The following is a 22987-nucleotide window of genomic DNA, read 5'->3' as shown; positions in this document are numbered from 1 at the left end:
TGTAAAATTGGTTTAATTTATTCTTGTAAGTACAACGAGTGCATAATATTTATGATTATGAAAATTCTGAGGTTTTTTGCTATTATTTGCAAAATGTGAATTACTGTTTTAGAAAATTAAACTTACGTTTTAACGTGTCCATTAAAATGTTCTAATTGTAAATTTTAATACAGATTTTAATGTCTATTTTTATTCTGATAACAATAGGAACTTGTAGAACCATTAATAAGAGGCAATCTAAATCAAGGTTCTATAGACTTTTCACTATTAGTTGGAATCATTAGTGTTGTAAAACATACATTGCAAATGGTAACATCCACTAATGGAGCTGTCGAATTGAAAGCGGAAATGATAAGTAATACACAATAGAAAAATATTTAATATACATGTTGAGAAAATTGTTCAAAATTTATTGAAAATATATTTTAATAATAAAGTGTATCATTAATTACACAGCTGTAAATTGTATAATTTTGCATAAAAATTAAATGTATTACGCAATTTTACATTGTTATTATTCAATAACGAAAATTTTAATTAATCATTTTTTGCAAGTGGAAAACATAATTTTTCTCAATATATTTGCTGTTGAACTAGCCTGATTCGTTTCATTATAAAATACATAATACTTTGTACTTTCAGAACACATGTATCCTTCTGGGAACTACTCTGAAATCGTTACCACCATTGCAAAGAATTTACAATTTTGATTATATTATTAACTGTTTTTAAATTAACATGTATGTACTATGTTGTATGTCACATACAAATATGAAGTCTTAATTGATTAATATATAATTTTGCTCTTACACGTCGTTATTCTTTATTTTATTACTTAGGGTTACTATAAGGGCACAATACATTTCTAGTTGAAATAACTAAAAAAAAAGTTGTTCCAACAAAACATTTAGTACGGCCATCTATAAATTAATCGTGTCCCTACATTAACCATAGTTTAAGTTTAACCAACTATATATTTTTTCTGCGTAGGAGGGTAGTATGCAAATCAATGGTTTAGATATATCAAATATATGTTTTTTGTTGAATACAGATGATTCATTAAGAAACACGCTTTTAGCAGTTCAATATGACGATAAAAAAGATGCTCACTCAGGCAAGACAGGCCATCAATACTATCGAAATGCACCTTACCTCAAATATAATATACATTATTTAACAAATGTTTTTCGAACTATATAGAAACTGATCAACTAATGTATGACGCAAATGGCAATGTTATTTGACAAATAACAACAGTGTATCTAAAAAACACCAAAGGCTGATAAATAATTTCGTAACCAAAAAAAAATGTTGGTTATCGTAGCACTAAATTATGGTCCAACTAAAACAATGGTTACTATAAGGGCACAATACATTTCTAGTTGAAATAACTAAAAAAAAAGTTGTTCCAACAAAACATTTAGTACGGCCATCTATAAATTAATCGTGTTCCTACATTAACCATAGTTTAAGTTGAACCAACTAAATATTTTTTCTGCGTAGGAGGGTAGTATGCAAATCAATAGTTTAGATGTATCAAATATATGTTATATGTTGAATACAGATGATTCATTAAGAATAAGACACATTTTTTTAAAAATTATTATTATTTTTATTCCAATTTTTAGTTTTTCTATCTAAAAACATTTACAATTACTAAATTTGTAAACTTATGTGTCAAAAAATATTCAAATGAATATAATATACATTGTTTTACAAATGTTATTTAAACTATATAGAAACAGAGTTTTTAAAGTAGGACGCAAATGGCAATGTTATTTGGAAAATATCAACAGTGTATTTTAAAAACACCTAAAGCTGATAAAACGTTTCGTTAGCAAAACAAAATGTTGGTTACTGTTGCATGAAATTATTGTCCAGTATTACAAATATTCATGATATTTTTCGAACGCAATAAGTCAAAATTTTAAATATACTATTTAACCTATAAATTAAGGTGAGTAAGTAATTCCCTGAAAAATACAAAGTTAGTCCAACTAAAACTTAAAACTAAAACTATAAGGGCACAACATATTTCTAGTTGGACTGAGTTTTTAAAAATTTGGTCCTATTAACATTTAGTTGAGCCAACTATTTATTTAGTTATTGCACCAGATATATATGTGTCACTTTACCTAACCAACTATATATTTTTTCTGTTTAGGAGAGTAGTATATAAACATCTAAACCATTGAGTTTAGATATATCAAATGTATGTTGAATACAGATACTTCATTAAGGATATGACACTTTTTTTTTAATTATTCCAATTTTTAGTTTTTCTGTCTAAAAACATTTACAATTACTAAATTTGATAACTTATGTGTCAAAATAATTGAATTTTTTTTTTCATATTATATTTATACAATGTGATCTCAATTTTTCTAAAAAATCTAAGTTGGGAGGGGGGGAAAAACAAAAAAAAAAATTGTGAAAAATTGAGATAACATTATATAGAAACAATATGGAAAAAAGAATTTAATTATTAATTAAACCCCGTATGATATTAACTGGTTCATGATAGAAAATCACTTTGTACATTATTTAAAAAAATTGTATTCAAACTATATAGAAACAGAGATTTTAAAGTATGACGCAAATGGCAATGTTATTTGAAAAATAACATTATTTTTCTAAAAAACATGTGTGCCAGGTATATCATTTCGTTAGCAATAAACGAGTAACATCGATACGATGATAATGCTTTAAAAACCTGATAAAAAGACTGATTAAACAATTTTGATTAGCGAATCATGAAATTATTGTCATATATTTTTGATATTTTTCGAACGCAAAATGTTAAATATATTATTTAATCTATAAATTAAGGTGAATAAGTTACTCCCTGAAAAATACTATGTTGGTCCAACTAAAACTATGGTTACTAAAAGGGCGCATGTACATGTCTAGTTGGACAATTGTTTTCAAATAATATTGCCATTTGCGTCATACTTTAAAAACTCTGTTTCTATATAGTTTGAATAACATCTGTTATATAATGTATATTATATTCATTTAAATATTTTTCGACACATAAGTTTCCATAAAGAAGTAATTGTAAATGTTTTAAAAAAGGAAATCTAAAAATTAGAATTATTGAAGAAAGACATTTTTTATCAGCCTTACGTGTTTTTTTTTAGATTCATGAAACTTCTGTTATTTTCATACAAAAAAAATACATTGCCATTCATGTCGTACGCTTTGATATCAATGTTTTGGTAGTTTTATAATTTATTGTATATTTTAATGTTTTTCACACATACGTTTTCGAAATAATTATTTGTAAATGTTTTTAAAAAGGAAAACTAAAATGCCAGTACAGTGATTCGGGGCATAGTGGGGATAAAGCATGGTGGAGTCGGGGCATAGTTAGGACTGGGAGGTCACAGGTTTACCGAAATGTTTTAAATCTGAAAGTGATACCACATTCGAAAAAACGAATCAGTGGATGGTAATTTTAAGTCAGTACAGTCCAAACCAAGCACAGTGTACACCAGCAAAGTTAAAAAGTATTTAGTTGAAGAGCTGTACTTAAAAATAAGCATTCAAGCGTTAATTTGAATGGGATTTCCGTGAGGACTAGTACAGTACAGTATAGGCACACTGGAATCAAAGCATAGAGGGACGGAGAGGTCTCAAGTCTACAGGAATTATTATAAATACAATTGATGAAAGTGAATAAAATCACTTTCAAATAAAATCCTACCCTTTTTCTCGAAATTTTAGCCAGTAAAATTTACAACTTTAAAATTCGTATTTTGTTTTTCACTAAGTTTGCTATGTTCTAGTGAGTTTAAAGTCTAAAACCGGCAATTTTTTTTGGTTTTTGGTAGTGAAGAAATTGATTTTTCTACTTTTGATCCACGCAAACTATTTCGGATATATAGAAAAGATACTCAAGTAAATCGGTCCAAAGGAAAAAAATATCTGACCACTCTTTTTAGGTATTAAAATTGTTTTTCACAGTTTTTCTTAGACAAAACATTAACAATCGATTTTTAAGATAATTGTTTGTTTTATTATTGTCCCATTTTAGATCATTCTAGATATGTTCTTTAGATGGGACACTATCAATAAACGTTGACAATATATGCATATATTTTGCACATACTTAAACATTTTTAAATGTGGTAAATACCTAAAAAAATAACAGAATGCCATACAACGCAAATAAAAACGTTCTTAAGTATCTGTTTCTTAAGGCAAATTGCACGGTTAAATAGTTTCAAACTGTTTTCATTCTTCTGGTATATTTTTTTGTAGTAAGTACTGCGGGTATCAAGCAATAATACAATATTCCAATAACATTATAAAATCGTTATAAGAACTATAATCGAATATTTTAAAAACCGTTTTTAATTAAAAAATAAATAATTAAATATTCTGGACCCTAGTTAATTGTTTGAATATTTAAAATGTTTTTAAAAACCATAACACTGTCTTTTTGCGTGGCATTGTATTTTTTGCAATGTCAAGGTGGTCCACCTAGTGATCTACAACGTGTAAGTATAATGAGTACTTATTATTTATGATAAATAAAAAATGCTGAGATTGTTGCTAAACAAAATTTAATGTAATGTAGAAAATGTATTTAATGTTTTCCCTTTTCTATTTTTGCACCAAAGAGTTTTTTAAGTAATATTTTCACTTATAACCAATTATCGATAACAATAACAAAAAAAAAACTTGAACTACTATGAAATTTATGTTACTTTGCTGAAAATATTTGCAAGCCATATAATATGTCTGGTAGTTGGGCATTTTTTTTTCGTTAAAAAGGGATCAGTTTAACTTGCAAATTTTAATATACAATTGACTAATTCTTATTCTTATAACAATAGGCTATAATAAGAGGAATTGTCGGTGGCTTATGGTTGACAAATGCGGTCCTAACCTACGGACAATTCATAATATTATTTAACCACGTAAAACGGGCAACAAATGCAACTGGAGAACTTTCTAGCCTTGTTGATTTAGAACGGAGAATAGCAGGTAATAAAAAAAAGGATAATATTCAACAAATGTGTTGAGTAACACATTAGTGCTTACAAATTAGCATGAAAGTGTTCTTTTGTTATTGATTTCACGACTTTTATTAAAAATATTTCCTGTATTGGTGGGTTCTCTCTGTCCCCTTTATGCTTTGATTCCATTATACCTCGACCCTACAGTAGTAGTCCTCTCAGAAAAGAAACCATTAAAAAAAACGTTCTGATGCTCATTTGTAAACAGTGCACCTTACTTTAATTCTTTTTACTATGCTTTGTTTAAATTTGCGATTTATAGAGTTGCTTTAACAATAAAAAATAAAAATATTGTTACATAAAATTTTGTTCTTTCAGGTTTTATATATAGGGAGAACGACGCTATAGATTGCGCCGAATCTATATTAGGTGACGGTAGAGCGACGGTAAATAAAAATCTAAAATGATTACTATATTACAGTTTAAAGGTTAGTTAGGTGTTTTTTTGCGGAGGTATTTGAAGTACCCAAACTTTCAATTATTCTGTGTAAAATTGGTTTAATTTACTCTTGTATGTATAACAAGTACATAATATTTATGATTATGAATGTTCTGAGGCTTTTTGCTGTTATTTGCAAAATGTGAATTACTGTTTTAGAAAATTAAACTTACGTTTTAACGTGTCCATTAAAATGTTTTAGTTGTAAATTTTAATACATATTTTAATGTCTATGTTTATTTCGATAACAATAGATACTTATAAAACGATTTTTCCGAGACAATCAACCTGATGGAACCATACAATTTGATGGATTAGTTGAAATCATTCATATTGTAAAACGGGTAATGCAAAAGGATTTAGACATTGACACTGCTGTCCAAACAAAAGTGGATATAATAAGTAATATATAATAGAAAAATATTTAATAAACGTGTTGAGAAAAATGTTGAAAATATATTTTAATAATAAAGTGTATTATCAATTACACAACTTTAAATTATATAATTTTGGTACAAAAATTAAATCTATTACGTAATTTTACAATATTACTCTTCCATTACGAAAATTTGAAATAACAACCTTTTGCAAGTGAAAAACATAATTGTTCTCAATATATTTGCTGTTGAATTGGCCTGATTCGTTTGATTATAAAATACATAATACTTTGTACTTTCAGAACGCATGTATCCTCGTGGGAACTTTTCTGAAATCGTTACCACCATTACAGAGAATTTAGATTTTTGATTATATTGTTAACTGTTATTAAACTAACATGTAAGTACTATGTTGTATGTCACATACAAATATGTAGTCTTGATTGAATAATAAATATTTTTGCTGTTACATTTCGTTGTTATTTATTTCATATAAATTAGCTTTTTTAAAACCTATAAAACTCTAAACATAATTCTAATAGTTTTTTCAAAGGTAAGTTTTAATTCAGGTAATTTAAATATAACAATTATTTTTGAGATAACTAGTAAAAATGTAATTAAACTTACTTTGGAATTATTGAAAACTCATTTTCATACAACTCAATAACATACAATTATATTTCTAAGCTTAAAAATGATAAATAATATATTACACTGCAATATTAGATTCGAATTTGCGTGCATTAATCAAAAGTATTCACTAGAAAAGACTTTAACAACTTATGGTTATATATAATAAAATAATATTTAAAACCGATAATCATAAAAAAATATGTACTCTCTAGAAGTTAAAATAAAACCTAATTACCGTACTCGAGTATTAAAACTTAATAGGATCATTCTGAATAGATGTATTTAAAAATGTCGTAATGATTTGATCAACTTTTTTGAGATCTAAGGTGTATATTGTAAAATATATAAAATCTTCAAAAAACACAGTTTTCCGGCATTTATAGAAAATCTGTAGTGCCGAAATTGTTCTTCGTTATATATGTTATGGAAACATGTGAGTTCTATCAACTGAAAAATTGTGCACTTAAGGTGTGCACTTAAAACTACGACTAAAAACACCCCCAAAAAAACTGCACCCATATCCTAAACAGATGGGAAATGGGTTTAATTTAAATTTTATACAATTGAAGTGTGTGAGTTAACAAAATAAATATTCCTTAGGAATTTCAACTCGATCCGACTCTTTTTCTCAAAATTATAGCCAGTTAAATTTTTTTTTATTTTTTCAAATTTCAACAGTGCAGAAGTAATTTTTTTCAACTTTCAACCCCCCCTCTTTCTCCCCAAAGTACCTACTAGATGAAATTTGTGATTTATAGAGTTGCTACTCGAAGGAGTTGGTCCAGTATTAAATAAGTTAGAATGTATACAGATAAAAACCAAAAGCATCTCTACTCCACATCGAAGCTAAAACATTTTTCTGGACTTTTTTTGTGAAAAGAGTTCAAAAGTGGTCAAATTACATGTTTTTTGGGGTCGGCGAATGAGAATTCAATATCAGTTTTCACTTTTACTTAAACCTAGGCATTTTTTTTTTGTTAAAAAGGAATCAGTTTAACTTGCAAATTTTAATACACAATTGACTAATTTTTATTCTTATAACAATAGTGTACAATAGGAAGACTAGTCAGTTACTTATACGTGCCAAATGCGGACCTAACCTACGAACAATTAATAATATTATTTAACCACGTAAAACGGTCAATGAGTGCAAATGGAGATCTCCCCAGCCGTGGTAGTTTAGAAACATTAGTAGCAGGTAATAAAAAATAGGATAATATTCAACAAATGTGTTGAATAATATGTACAAATTTATTCAAAAGATAAATTTTTAATAATCAAGTCTATCATTTGTAAAACTGTAAAATGTAGTACTAAATTGTGAACTAATTAAATAATTATCTTTCGAATAAACGCTTCGATGTGTATCAGTAGTTAGCATTTTCAAACCAGTAAAGTTCATACCAAGCACAGTATATACCGGCATACTAAAAATTAATTAAAGTAAGGTGCAGTGTTAACAAATTAGCATGAAAGTGTTTATTTGATAGTGATTTCACGACTTTTATTAAAAATATTTCCTGTATTGGTGGGTTCTCTCTGCCCCTTTATGCTTTGATTCCATTATACCTACTGTACTAGTTCTCTCGGAAAAGAAACCATTCTAAAAAACGCTTTGATGCACATTGATCTTCACCTAAATTCTATATTACTATGCTTTGATAAAATTTATGTTTTATAGAGTTGCTTTAATAATTAAAAATAAAAATATTGTAACACAACTTTTTGTTTTTTTTAGATTCTACATTTACGGAAGAAGATGCTGTAACTGGCGTGCAATATATAATAGGGAACGTCGATAATATGATAGTAAGTAACTTATAGTGGATTGGAAATTACAGTGAATTATTTAATTATATATCATTATCACTATATTTTAAATATTAAGTAAATAAATCTTAAGTACAATAAATAATAATAATATGTCTGCGAAATAAAAACATTCCACTCAGAACGCTCGGTCGCCTCAAAACAAAATTAACCCGCTTCAAAACTTATTTGTTGTTGGAACAAACAACTCCTACCAAACTCAAGCGTCGCTTGAATAAGCTAGACGATATCTTCAACACATTCGAAGCAGTTTAAAATGCGAGCCAGAGATTCGGAAAACTATTTGAAGTGGACGAGTTTCTCAGATATTGGGAAATCCACCATCGACAGAATCGATAGAAAACTTCCATAGGTTCCAATATCTGCAGACATCCATTAGAGGAGAAGCGACTCAAATAATTGAGTCATTAACGTTGTCCGATGTACACTACAAAATAGCTAGGCCATTATTAGAAAAAAGGTTCTCGGACAAACGTGTTTATAATGCGGGATAGAACAAACACGCTCTTAGCAGTTCAATATGACGATAAAAAAGATGCTCACTCAGGCAAGACAGGCCATCAATACTATCGAAATGCACCTTACCTTAAATATAATATACATTATTTAACAAATGTTTTTCGAACTATATAGAAACTGGATCAACTAATGTATGACGCAAATGGCAATGTTATTTGACAAATAACAACAGTGTATCTAAAAAAAACCTGAGGCTGATAAATAATTTCGTAACCAAAAAAAATGTTGGTTATCGTAGCATTAAATTATGGTCCAACTAAAACAATGGTTACTATAAGGGCACAATACATTTCTAGTCCAAATAACTAAATAAAAAGTTGTTCCAACAAATCATTTAGTATGCAAATCAATGGTTTAGATATATCAAATATATGTTTTATGTTGAATACAGATGATTCATTAAGAATAAGACACATTTTTTTAAAAATTATTCCAATTTTTAGTTTTTCTATTTAAAAACATTTACAATTACTAAATTTGGAAACTTATGTGTCAAAAAATATTCAAATAAATATAATATACATTGTTTTACAAATGTTATTTAAACTATATAGAAACAGAGTTTTTAAAGTAGGACGCAAATGGCAATGTTATTTGGAAAATATCAACTGTGTATTTTAAAAACACCTAAGGCTGATAAATCGTTTCGTTAGCAAAACAAAATGTTGGTTATTGTTGCATGAAATTATTGTCCAATATTACAAATATTTATGATATTTTTCGAACGCAATAAGTCAAAATTTTAAATATACTATTTAACCTATAAATTAAGGTGAATAAGTTACTCCCTGAAAAATACAAAGTTAGTCCAACTAAAACTTAAAACTAAAACTATAAGGGCACAAAATATTTCTAGTTGGACTGAGTTATTAAAAATTTGGTCCTATTAACAATTAGTTGGGCCAACTATTTATTTAGTTATTCCACCAGATATATATGTGTCACTTTACCTAACCAACTATATATTTTTTCTGTTTAGGAGAGTAGTATACAAACATCTAAACCATTGAGTTTAGATATATCAAATGTATGTTGAATACAGATAATTCATTAGGGATATGACTTTTTTTTTTTAATTATTCCAATTTTTAGTTTTTCTATCTAAAAACATTTACAATTACTAAATTTGATAACTTATGTGTCAAAAAAATAATCAAATGAATATAATATTTTACTGAGTTTAATTAATAACTGAATTTTTTTTTCCATATTATTTTTATACAATGTGATCTCAATTCTTCTAAAAAATCTAAGTTGGGGGGAGGGGTAAAAACAAAAAAAAAATTGTGAAAAATTGAGGTAACATTCTATAGAAACAATATGGAAAAAATAATTTAATTATTAATTAAACCCAGTATGATATTGACTGGTTCATGATAAAAAATCACTCTGTACATTATTTAAAAAATGTTATTCAATCTATATAGAAACAGAGATTTTAAAGTATGACGCAAATGGCAATGTTATTTGAAAAATAACAGCAAATATTATTATTTTTCTAAATTAACAGGCAGATAAAGCACTTTTGATTAGCATTTCAAGAAATTATTTTCAAATATTTCTGATATTGTTCGAACACAATAAGTCAAAATGTTAAATATATTATTTAATCTATAAATTAAGGTGAATAAGTTTCTCCCTGAAAAATACAAAGTTGGTCCAACTAGTTGGTCTAACTATCAAATGTTATTCAAACTATATAGAAACATGGGTTTTAAAGTAGGACGCAAATGTCAATGTTATTTTGAAAATAACAGCACATAATATTATGGTTCTAAAAAAGCATGTGAGCCAGATATATCATTTCGTTAGAAATAAACGAATAACTTCGATACTATGATAATGCTTAAAGACCCTTTTGAGATTTATAAAAAATATACATTCCCTATTTGTCTTACAGCTAACAGGCGTCAGTTTAACAAAATGTTTGTTAAATATTTTTTGATATGTACGAGGTCAAATATTATCATTTCAGTATAGATAATATTATTCGAAAAAATCAATCAACATGAATATTATAGTTTATTAAAGAATTATTTGTTTAGTCTTATAATAAAACTTATGACTAAAGCAAAAATAACCGATCACGTACAATATACGTTTTTAAGCAAGTGTTATTTAGGCTATGTAGAAACAGTTTTATTAAAGTAAATAATGCTAGTTATAAGAGTTTAAGTACTGGGACGGGTGGTGAAGTGTGAGCAGATACAAATAATACTACACTCCCCCTTCCCTCCTGCCATAAACTTGAAAATTAAAAATAGGTATCCAAAAACTGGTTATCGATTAGTCAAAATGTTTAGTACATTACTCTCAAATAAAAAAGTTAATGCAATGCATGCGTTATCGTTGAATTAAATTCAATTATTAATCATATCAAGCGAGATATTAAGGAGCCCAAGATAATCAAATCATCCTGTAGGAAATTTTATTCGAATAATATTCTTATTCAAAAACATCAAACAATATGTACATCGTTTACCTAGATTTTTTTTTTATCTCGTATTAAAATTTTAGACACAAGCAAAATAAGCTTGTACAATGTACAATGTACGTTTTTAAGCAAGTGTTTTTCAGACTTTGTAGGAACAGTTGTATTAAAGTGTGACGCAAAAGACAATGTTATTTGTAAAACTACAAAACGATACATATTTTTTAAAAATAAAACACTCATGTAAATTGGAACTTAATCATAATATACGTCATATATTCATATGAATATTATTAACATAAAATATGTTCATATTCTTACAATTTATATAATTTTATAATTATAGAGTACTCATATGAAATTCCCCATACAACATCTTAAGTTAGTTTAAACCTAAAATAGTGTACAAAATACCGATAAATTTATATCTGTTCAAGATAAAATATTAAATATGAATTACCTCTTCTAAGACCAGTGCTCGAATTAGGGGGGGGGGGGGTCACAGGCGGACGGAGTCCGCTTTCATTTTTTCATAGATTGCAGCGTTCCGATTCATTTAATTAAGCGAGGAACGCTAAAAACGCGTCCCCCCGACGGATGTCTACTTTTAAACGATGTATTTGTATTTTATTTCTTTTATTTCTAATAATATTATAGCTATATAGGTACATATTACCTATATACATAGTTCTGGCTACAGTGATCTTTTTTTTTATCGTTGACATTTTTTCGCCAGTATTAAGAATACCATATCGATATTTAATTGTTTGTATTCGTTTATACTGAGCTTTACAATAATAGTGTATACTGTATCGCTGGATCAAGCAAAATATTATGACAATAATAACTCCTATTACCACCCTTTCAATAGATCTTACCACAAGACTGCACTCGGAGGTCGGCCGCCAAAAATATAATAATAATAGCATCAGTCGCTGTGTTGTTTAAAAAAATCGACGGACGACGATCAATGATAACTTCGAAACCAATTTTCAGTAATAATCGTGTCAGTTTTTCCTATCTTTACTTGTTACAACTGTTTCAACTGTTTAGTGACTTTGTTACTTTAAATATATTACTTTTATTTCAATATAATGTCAACTCGTAAGAACAGTTGTGTGTGTAATTCAATAACAGACCATTTTAATAACAAAATCAAGACAGCCCATGATGTATTTTTGACAGACCTCACGCCAGATCGCGCGGCGAAAATTTTGGACATCGATCAACATCAAACATAAATATCGTCTGATTCAAAATCAACAATTGATGACTTCACTAAAAAAACAGTTGCTCGAAAATCATTGGAAACCACCAATAGGCTACAATTTTCCTTATTCGAATCACACAAAAAATGAAACTATCAGTGAACGGTTTTTAAAATAAGAGCATTTGAATAAATATTTCTGGCTTGTTTTGTCACAAATAAACGAAATCAATAATCTCTTTTCCCTGTCTTCCCCCGATAATCACTGTATCTATCTATCTAATTCTTGTTATTCAATAAAATGTGATCGAAAACAAAATGTTCGTAATTTTAGCTATATACGCGACAGGATTGCAGTAGAAAGTGACGTACTTACGGGGGAGGGGGGTAGGGGGTTCAAACCCCCCAAGAGCCCAAAAAAAAATTTGTGAATAAGTAATATATTTATTGTATACGTGTTACAATGTTACTCTCTAAAGTAATTTAAAACTTAAAGTAAATAATAGTTTAATAACTATATTTTAATTATTAAGTGTTGAGTGTTTAGTACAGCTTTGACTTTTGTGAAGTACTAAATGCTCAAACGCATACCTATTCTGATATTAAAATTACAAATTTACAATCATTTTAAATAATTTAATTTAATTTATTATCTAGCTATTTTATAGTAAACTGCTTAAGGCTGTTGGGTACCGGGCAATTTTTAAGGAGTTTTGTATAGGCATGAGTGGTTAGGTTAGATTAGGTTAAATAAATTTCGACCATGTAATTTAATTTAACAGTTAATTTGTATAACATCCATGGTATTATTTTGAACTTAAATAATTTTGCCAACGAGTAAAAGTCATTTTAATTAAGTTCCCCGTCCAAAACTACCCATTTAACTTCAATCGGACCGATCATTGTATTAAAGCGATAAGATTTCTTCAAGTTTTATTCAAATTGTCCTAAAAGGATAAAGTTAAAGAAGAAACTGCATACAAGTCTTTGTGGAATTTAATTAAAGAATAATATTTATTTCTGTATTTATTTTTTAAAAAATAATTTTATATCTGTTAAGTAAGTACCACTCATAAATAATAAAAACAAGTGTTTAACTATTATAATATTGTTGTTGTGTTCATTAATTAATTAACTATATGTGCAGGGGTTGCGGGGGACGAAGTCTCCCGCGGGTTACTATACAATTAATCTGCTATGGAACGGTGTTCTCTGTACTAAAACTAGCGTCCGTCCTCAATTTTTGTTCCAATTCGAACACTATCTAAGATCACATCTTCTATTGCTTGTATCGTCTTAAACACAAAGTAGAAAACATAAAATTAACACTTATGTTAAGTCCACTAAAAATTGGAATAATTTAAAAAAAAAAGTGTCTTATCCTAAATGAATCATATGTATTCAACATAAAACGTATATTTGATATATCTAAACTATTGATTTGTATACTACTCTCCTACACGGAAAAAATATATAGTTAGTCTTAACTTACATTTAGATTAGTATAGTGACTCATACATTACTTAGTGGAGTAACAAAATAAATAGTTGGCCCAACTAGATAATAACTGGAACAAATTTCTAAATATTTATTTTAACTAGTAATTTATTGAGTCCCTTTAATAAGCATACATTTATTAGGATCAAGATTTTAATAACTCAGTCCAACTAGACATGTATTGTGCCCTTATAGTAAACATAGTTTTAGTTGGACCAACTTAGTATTTTTTAGGTAGTAACTTATTCACCATAATGCATAGGTTTAATAATATATTTAACATTTTGACTTATTTTATTCGAAAAATATCAAAAATATATGACAATAATTTCATGAATCGCTAATCAAAATTGTTTTATCGGCCTTTTTATCAGGGTTTTAAAGCATTATCATCGTATCGATGTTATTCGTTTATTGCTAACCAAATGATTTATCTGGCTCACATGTTTTTTAGAAAAATAATATTATGTGCTGTTATTTTCAAAATAACATTGCCATTTGCGTCCTACTTAAAAACTCTGTTTCTATATAGTTTGAATAACATTTGAATAACAAACTAAAAATTAGAATTATTTTTGAAACAAGTGTCTTATTCCTAATAAAACAACTGTATACATCATAAAACATTTATATGATATTTCTTTACTGTTGAATTGTATACCGCTCTAGCATATATTTGGTCCATTTTAAGCTATGGTTAATGTAGGGACATTAATATTTTATATCTGGCCCAATTAAATTTGTTGTTAGAACAACTTGTTAATTAGTTATGTCAACTAAAAGTTCATTAAACCCCTTTATTAAGCATACTTCTATTAGAACCAAGTTTTATGTTTTTGGTAGAGTTGCTTAATCACCTTTATTTATAGGTAACACAAACTCTATATTGTGCTAATATAATTTATTATTTGAACGGATTGCTTTTAATAAGAAACTTATTCATCAATGATTTTGTGATTTAAAACTCGGTATAATAATATATTTAACATTTTGACTTTAAAAACTCAGTTTCTATATAGTTTGAATAACATTTGTTAAATAATGTATTCTATACTTATTTGAATACTTTTATGACCATGAGGCATGAAGTTTCCAAATTTAGTAATTGTAAATGTTTTTAACAAGGGTAACAAAAATTATAATAATTAAAAAAAAAGTGTCTTAATGAATCATCTGTATTCAACATAAAACATATATTTGATAAATCTAAACCATTGATTTGCATACTACCCTCCTACACAGAAAAAATATATAGGTGGTCCAACTAACATATTGTTAAGTAAAGTGACACATAGGTAAAATAACTAGATAAATGGTCGGCCGAACTAAAAGTTAATAGGACCAAATTTTTCAACCAAACTCAGTCCAACTAGACATCTATTGTGCCTTTATAGTAACCATAGTTTTAGTTGGACCAACTTAGTATTTTTTAGGGAGTAACTTATTCTCCTTAATTTATAGGTTAAATAATATATTTAAAATTTTGACTAATTGCGCTCGAAAAATATCAGGAATATTTGAAATATTGGACAATAATTCCATGCAACGCTTTCCAAAATTGTTTATTGCTAACGACATTTTTTATCAGCCTTACGTGTTTTTTTTTAGATTCATGAACTTCTGTTATTTTCATACAAAAAAAATACATTGCCTTTCATGTCATACGCTTTAATATCAATGTTTTAGGAAGTTTGAATAGTATTTGTTTTATAATTTATTGTATATTTTAATGTTTTTTACACATACGTTTCCAAAATAATTATTTGTAAATGTTTTTAAAAAGGAAAACTAAAATGCCAGTACAGTGATTATGGGCATAGTGGGGATAGAGCATGGTGGAGTCAGGGCATAGTTAGGACTGGGAGGTCACAAGTTTACCGAAATTTTTTAAATCTGAAAGTGATATCACATTCGAAAAAACGAATCAGTGGATGGTATGTTTAAGTCAGTACAGTCCAAACCAAGCACAGTGTAAAACAGCAAAGTTAAAAAGTATTTAATTGAAGAGCTGTACTTAAAAATAAGCATCCAAGCGTTAATTTGAATGAGATTTCCGTGAGGACTAGTACAGTACAGTATAGGCACAATGGAATCGAAGCATAGATGGACGGAGAGGTCTCGAGTCTACAGGAATTATTATAAATGAAATTTATGAAAGTGAATAAAATCGCTTTCAAATAAAATCCTACCCTTTTTCTCTAAATTTTAGCCAGTAAAATTTACAACTTTAAAATTCGTATTTTGTTTTTCACTAAGTTTGCTATGTTCTAGTGAGTTTAAAGTCTAAAAACCGGCAATTTTTTTTTGTTTTTGGGGTTGAAGAAATTGATTTTTCTACTTTTGATCCACGCAAACTATTTTGGATCTATAGAAAAGATACTCAAGTAAATCGGTCCAAAGGAAAAAAATATCTGACCACTCTTTTTAGGTATTAGGATTATTTTTCACAGTTTTTCTTAGACAAAACATTAACAATCGATTTTTAAGATAATTGTTTATTTTTTTATTGTTCCATTTTAGATCATTCTAGATATGTTCTTTAGATGGGGCACTATCAATAAACGTTGACAATATATGCATATATTTTGCACATGAGTAAACATTTTTAAAATGTGGTAAATACCTATAAAAATAACAGAATGCCATACAACGCAAATAAAAACGTTCTTAAACATTTGTTTCTTAAAGCAAATTGCACGGTTAAATAGTTCCAAACTTGGTACTATTTTCATTCTTCTATTATATTTTCTTGTAGTAAGTACTGCGGTTATCAAGCAATAATACAATATTCCAATAACATTATAAAATCGTTATAATAACTATTATCGAATATTTAAAAAACAGTTTTTACTTAAAAATTAAATAATTAAATATTCTGGACCCTAGTTAATTGTTTGAATATTTAAAATGTTTTTAAAAACCATAACATTGTCTTTTTGCGTGGCATTGTATTTTTTGCAATGTCAAGGTGGTCCACCTGATGATCTACAACGTGTAAGTATAATGAGTACTTATTATTTATGATAAATAAAAAAATGCTGAGATTGTTGCTAAACTATTTACAAAATGTAATGTATTGTAGAAAATGTATATAATGTTTTCCCTTTTCTATTTTTGCACCAAAAATTTTTTCAAGTAATATTTTCACTTATAACCAATTATTGATAACAATAACAAAAAAAAAAAACTTTAACTACTATGAAATTTATGTTACTATGCTGAAAATATTTGCAAGCCATATAAAATGTCTAGTAGTTAGGCATTTTTTTTTTTTCGTTAAAAAGGGATCAGTTTAACTTGCAAATTTTAATATTCAATTGACTAATTCTTATTCTTATAACAATAGTTTACAATAAGAGATATAGTCGATAATTATTTCAATCAAACTAGGAGCAACACAACCTACGAACAGTTAATAATATTATTTAACCAAGTAAAACGTGCAACGAATGCAACTGGAGAACTTTCTAGCCTGGTTGATTTAGAACGGAGAATAGCAGGTAATAAAAAATAGGATAATATTCAACAAATGTGTTGAGTAAAATGTACAAATTTATTGAAAAGATAAATTTTTAATAATCAAGTCTATCATTTGTAAAAATGTAAATTGCCGTCATAAATTGTGAACTAATTAAATAATTACCTTTTGAATAAACGCTTCGATGTGTATCATTAGTTAGCATTTTCAAACAGTAAAGTTCATACCAAGCACAGTATAAACCGGCATACTAAAAATTAATTAAAGTGAGGTGCAGTGCTTACAAATTAGCATGAAAGTGTTCATTTGTTAGTGATTTCACGACTTTTATTAATATTATTTCCTGTATTGCTGGATTATCTCCGTCCACTCTATTCTTTGATTCCATTATACCTCGACCCTACAGTACTAGTCCTCTCAGAAAAGAAACCATTCAATTAAACGCTTGCTCATTTGTATACACTGCACCTTACTTTAATTCTTTTTACTATGCTTTGTTTAAATTTGCGATTTATAGAGTTGCTTTAACAATTAAAAATAAAAATATTGTTACACAAAATTTTGTTCTTTCAGAATTTATGTATAGGGAGAACGACGTTATAGCTTGCGCCCAATCTATATTTGGTGACGATGGAGCGACGGTAAATAATAAACTAAAATGATTACTATATTACAGTTTAAAGGTTAGTTAGGTGTTTTTTTGCGGAGGTATTTGAAGTACCCAAACTTTCAATTATTCTGTGTAAAATTGGTTTAATTTATTCTTGTAAGTAAAACAAGTACATAATATTTATGATTATGAATGTTCTGAGGCTTTTTGTTGTTATTTGAAAAATGTGAATTACTGTTTTAGAAAATTAAACTTACGTTTTAACGTGTCCACTAAAATGTTTGAATTGTAAATTTTAATACATATTTTAATGTCTATGTTTATTTCGATAACAATAGGATCTTGTAGAACGTTTTGTCCAAGAAAATCAAGATGAAGATACCATACCATTTGATGGATTAGTTGAAATCATACATGATGTAAAACGGGAAATGCAAAAGTATTTAAACATTGACACTGCTGTCCAAATAAAAGCGGATATAATAAGTAATACATAATAGAAAAATATTTAATAAACGTGTTGAGAAAAATGTTCAAAAACTATTGAAAATATATTTTAATAATAAAGTGTATTATTAATTACACAACTTTAAATTATATAATTTTGATACAAAAATTAAATGTATTACGTAATTTTACATTATTACTCTTCAATTACGAAAATTTGAAATAACAACCTTTTGCAAGTGAAAAACATAATTGTTCTCAATATATTTGCTGTTGAATTGGCCTGATTCGTTTGATTATAAAATACATAATACTTTGTACTTTCAGAACGCATGTATCCTCGTGGGAACTTTTCTGAAATCGTTACCACCATTACAGAGAATTTAGATTTTTGATTATATTATTAACTGTTATTAAACTAACATGTAAGTACTATGTTGTATGTCACATACAAATATGTAGTCTTGATTGAATAATAAATATTTTTGCTGTTACATTTCGTTGTTATTTATTTCATATAAATTAGCTTTTTTAAAACCTATAAAACTCTAAACATAATTCTAATAGTTTTTTCAAAGGTAAGTTTTAATTCAGGTAATTTAAATATAACAATTATTTTTGAGATAACTAGTAAAAATTTAATTAAACTTACTTTGGAATTATTGAAAACTCATTTTCATACAACTCAATAACATACAATTATATTTCTAAGCTAAAAAATGATAAATAATATATTAGACTGCAATATTAGATTCGAATTTGCGTGCATTAATCAAAAGTATTCACTAGAAAAGACTTTAGCAACTTATGGTTATATATAATAAAATCATATTTAAAACCGTTAATCATAAAAAAATATGTACTCTCTAGAAGTTAAATTAAAACCTAATTACCGTACTCGAGTATTAAAACTTAATAGAATCATTCTGAATAGATGTATATAAAAATGTCGTAATGATTTGATCAACTTTTTTTAAGATCTAAGGTGTATATGTCAAAATATACAAAATCTTCGAAAAACACAGTTTTTCGGCACTTATAGAAAATCTGTAGTGCCGAAATTGTTCTTCTTTTAATATGTTATGGACAGGGACGGCGCCAAGGGGAAGCGAAGGTGGGCGGCGCCCCCTCATAACAAATTCTTGCCCTTCTCTCGCCCCCCCCCCAGATATTTTGCTAAATAGTATAATTTTAAATATTTGATTATTATTCCTAAACCCAGATTTTAAATAACTGTATTTTTATATATACAAATTTAGTTATTACGGAAATTGTGAAAACAATTGTTGTTTTGATTTAAACCTATTTATCTATACAAATTTAGTTATTAGTTATGACATTGCCACCAAATGTGGCCTATTTTTACCAATATATTTTGAATGTTTTTGCAATCGGTTATCAATAATCCGTCGCCCATATAATTATGTGTTTTGGTGTATATATATATATATATATATATATATATATATATTATAATATTTACGTTTGTGTGTGTGTTTTCCAAAAATTCAGTGTTTATTGACGGATTGTTTTGGTTTAATAGAATGTAGGTATAACACGATAACTATAATCTCCACTGACTGGTTGTTGGGCGTTTTATAAGCCTTCATTTTTACTTCGACTTTCATAGAGTACAATAAGAGCTATATGATTGTCGACAGGTAAAAATAACGCTTATTTGAAAAAGTTGCCTAACTTAAATTGTACACTAGTATATATTGGCCCTTAATCTGTAATAAATTCATATTTTATACTATTTCACTTATAAATATTAAAGTCATTCACTGATAAATCATTATAATTGTTTTTTATTGACAGAAGTAGATAAAATTATTGTGGTTGCCCCTTCAAAAAATTCACTTGACCTTTCCCGCTCCCCTAAGAAAAAAATTCTGGCGCCGTGCCTGGTTATGGATACATGTGAGTTCTACCAACTGAAAAATTGTGCACTTAAGGTCTTAAAACTACGACTAAAAACACTCCGAAAAATTGTACACCCCACCCCCCCCCCCCCCGCGAAACAAATGGGTATAATTTAACTAACTTTAAACCTCGAACGGTTTTTTTTTTGGTTTTTTCAAATTTTAACTGTGAAGAAGAAAACTGGATTTTTGTGTAAAAGAGTTCAAACGTGGTCAAATTATATGTTTTTGGGGTCAGTGAATGAGAATTCAATATCAGTTTTCAATTTTACTTAAACTTAGTAAAAAAAAAAATTTAATTAAAACCTAAAAATGGTTCTTTAGTATCAAAACTTAATAGTATCATTCTGAATACATGTCCATAAAAATGTTGTAATGATTTGATGAAAACATTTTTAAATTTAAGGTATTTAAAGTTTTCCGGCAATTAAAATAACATAGGAATATTTAAAATATTGAACAATAATTCCATGCAACGCTAACCACATCGAAGCTAAAACATTTTTCTGGATTTTTGTGTAAAAGAGTTCAAAAGTGGTCAAATTATGTTTTTGGGGTCGGTAATTGCGAGTTTAATATCAGTTTTCAACTTTACTCAGCTAAAAAAACTTAAGTAAAAAAAATGTAATTTTTTATTTAATTAAAACCTAAAAATGGTACTTGAGTGTCAAAACTTAAAAGTATGTCCATAAAAATGTTGTAATGGTTTGATAAAAATTTGCTAAAATTTAAGGTGTATATGTTAAATTTTTGATCAAAAAAGTTTTCTAGCAACTTAGACTAAAATATTTTCTTGACTAAAATAATGTTATTTAATGTTTTAATTTAATTTGATTAAATCGAACATTAAATTAACTAGTTTTTTATTTACTTCCGGGATGATTAAGTCTACCGTGATGGTCAATTTTTATTTACATGCTTTTCTTTAACTCGCTAACACGTACGTACGTTTGTTCTAGTATTTTCAAATCTTGCAAAATTAATTAATTTAACCCACTTCCCGATGTCGTAGAGGGCTGAAACTTGGCACAGGCACTCATCTTGGATGACAATACCATATCCCGTAATTATATTGGGACTCGGACATACAGGTCGCCCTACACAGGGTGTCACATGTGGGGGTCATTTCACTAAAATTGTATATTTTTTTAAATCTTCCAAAATGAATTTAACCCACTTTCTGATATCATAGAAGGCTGAAATTTAACCCAGACACTAATTTTGGATGACAATACAATGTTCCATCAAAATATTATATAAATATGTATTAATATATAGATATATTAAATATATGTTTAATGTTGAATACGGATGATTCATTAAGGATAAGACACGTTTTTTTCTGAAATTATACTAATTTTTAGTTTTCCTCTTAATACATTAACAATTACTAATATAATATATTATGGAATCTTGTGTATCAAAAAAATATTCAATAAATATCATATACATTATTTAACAAATGTTTTTCGAACTATATAGAAACTGAGTAACTAAAGTATAACGCAAATGGCAATGTTATTTGGCAAATATCAACAGTGTATTTAAAAAACACCTAAGGCTGATAAAACATTTCGTTAGCAAAACAAAATGTTGGTTATCGTTGCATGAAATTATTGTCCAATATTACAAATATTCATGATATTTTTCGAACGCAATAAGTCAAAATTTTAAATATATTATTTAACCTATAAATTACTGGGGGTCAGCGAAATCCTCAATTATAAAAAATATTCAGGCTTTCCAAAATATTTGTATGCGTTTAATCACCGATGCTCCATGGTTTGTTACAAATGACACTCTAAAGCGGGGAATTGGGGTAGTTCTTCCAAAAAATGATAACGCGTGATAAGAAATAAATGTTACATAACCTATAAAATGTGTAATACTACAGATAGTACCAACATCGATTTTACCAAAAACCCGCCAAGAGAAATTTCGTATTTTAATATCAAAAACATTGCCTTTAGTTAGGTTCTTATCTTTATTGCAAATTGTAGTTAGATATTTATCAATTCTCTAATTAATCGTATTCACTATACACGTAAAATTATATAATGTAAAATTCATTAAAAATTACATTGTATAAGTGTATATACATAACTTATAAGTATATGTTATAATTTAATATTATTTGGTATAAAATAATAATAATTTTATTGAAATTTCCCACAAATTGTTTATATTACTATCTAAATAAAACATTATTTTTACTTTTTACCTAAATTAGTTGACGATTTTAAATTGGCTGTCAAGTATAAATTAGTTTTACCACATCTTACATATGTATTCTGTAGTTAAAGAATACAGGTAGGAGCTTATGCGCTTTGTCTTCAATCTTGTCTTTTAGAAGATATATTATTAACAAAATTTGGTACCTAAAGGATATATTAAAGCAAGGAAAACGGAACATTTGACACTTGTAGTTTAAATACCTCACATAAATAACTAGAATAAAACATATTTAATTTTCAAGTTTCTAAACAAATCAATATATACATTATAAACTTATAGTCCAAAGTGAACCTATTGCCGGATAAAGACTTGTGATGAGAAAAAAAATTGTTGTACGG

The 22987-nt window shown here is 27.4% G+C and overlaps 2 protein-coding genes across 5 annotated transcripts in view; both read left to right on the top strand.

The window, feature by feature from the left end:
* Positions 1-1200, top strand: part of LOC126842062 (uncharacterized) — a 31762-nt gene extending 30562 nt beyond the window's left edge. Inside the window, exons 5-6 of the mRNA XM_050578922.1 lie at positions 208-355; positions 1052-1200. Coding sequence (XP_050434879.1) covers positions 208-355; positions 1052-1200 — 297 coding nt within the window. The remainder of the gene's footprint in view (positions 1-207; positions 356-1051) is intronic.
* Positions 1201-4268: 3068 nt separating this feature from the next.
* LOC126845465 (uncharacterized) lies at positions 4269-18976 on the top strand. 4 transcript variants are annotated; one of them, XM_050584123.1, is made up of 5 exons: positions 4269-4502; positions 17304-17457; positions 18009-18076; positions 18384-18531; positions 18820-18976. In XM_050584123.1, exons 1-5 carry the CDS (start codon positions 4416-4418, stop codon positions 18885-18887), a joined length of 525 nt encoding a protein of 174 aa, XP_050440080.1. In that variant the 5' UTR covers positions 4269-4415; the 3' UTR covers positions 18888-18976. The 4 variants fall into 4 exon arrangements, with proteins under 4 accessions (XP_050440080.1, XP_050440086.1, XP_050440091.1 ...); XM_050584129.1 differs by lacking the exon at positions 17304-17457 and adding an exon at positions 4842-4992; XM_050584134.1 differs by lacking the exons at positions 17304-17457; positions 18009-18076 and adding exons at positions 4842-4992; positions 5343-5410.
* The last annotated feature ends 4011 nt before the right edge of the window (positions 18977-22987 follow it).

This window comes from Adelges cooleyi, unplaced genomic scaffold (genome assembly GCF_023614345.1).
Source record: "Adelges cooleyi isolate 19-005CV unplaced genomic scaffold, UGA_ACOO_1.1 ACOO_flye_CR_arks_rails_tigmint_CR_PRNA_108, whole genome shotgun sequence".
Lineage (NCBI taxonomy): Eukaryota > Metazoa > Arthropoda > Insecta > Hemiptera > Adelgidae > Adelges > Adelges cooleyi.
The sequence above is the reverse complement of the archived record's forward strand: the minus strand, read 5'-3'. Positions and strand labels throughout refer to the sequence as shown.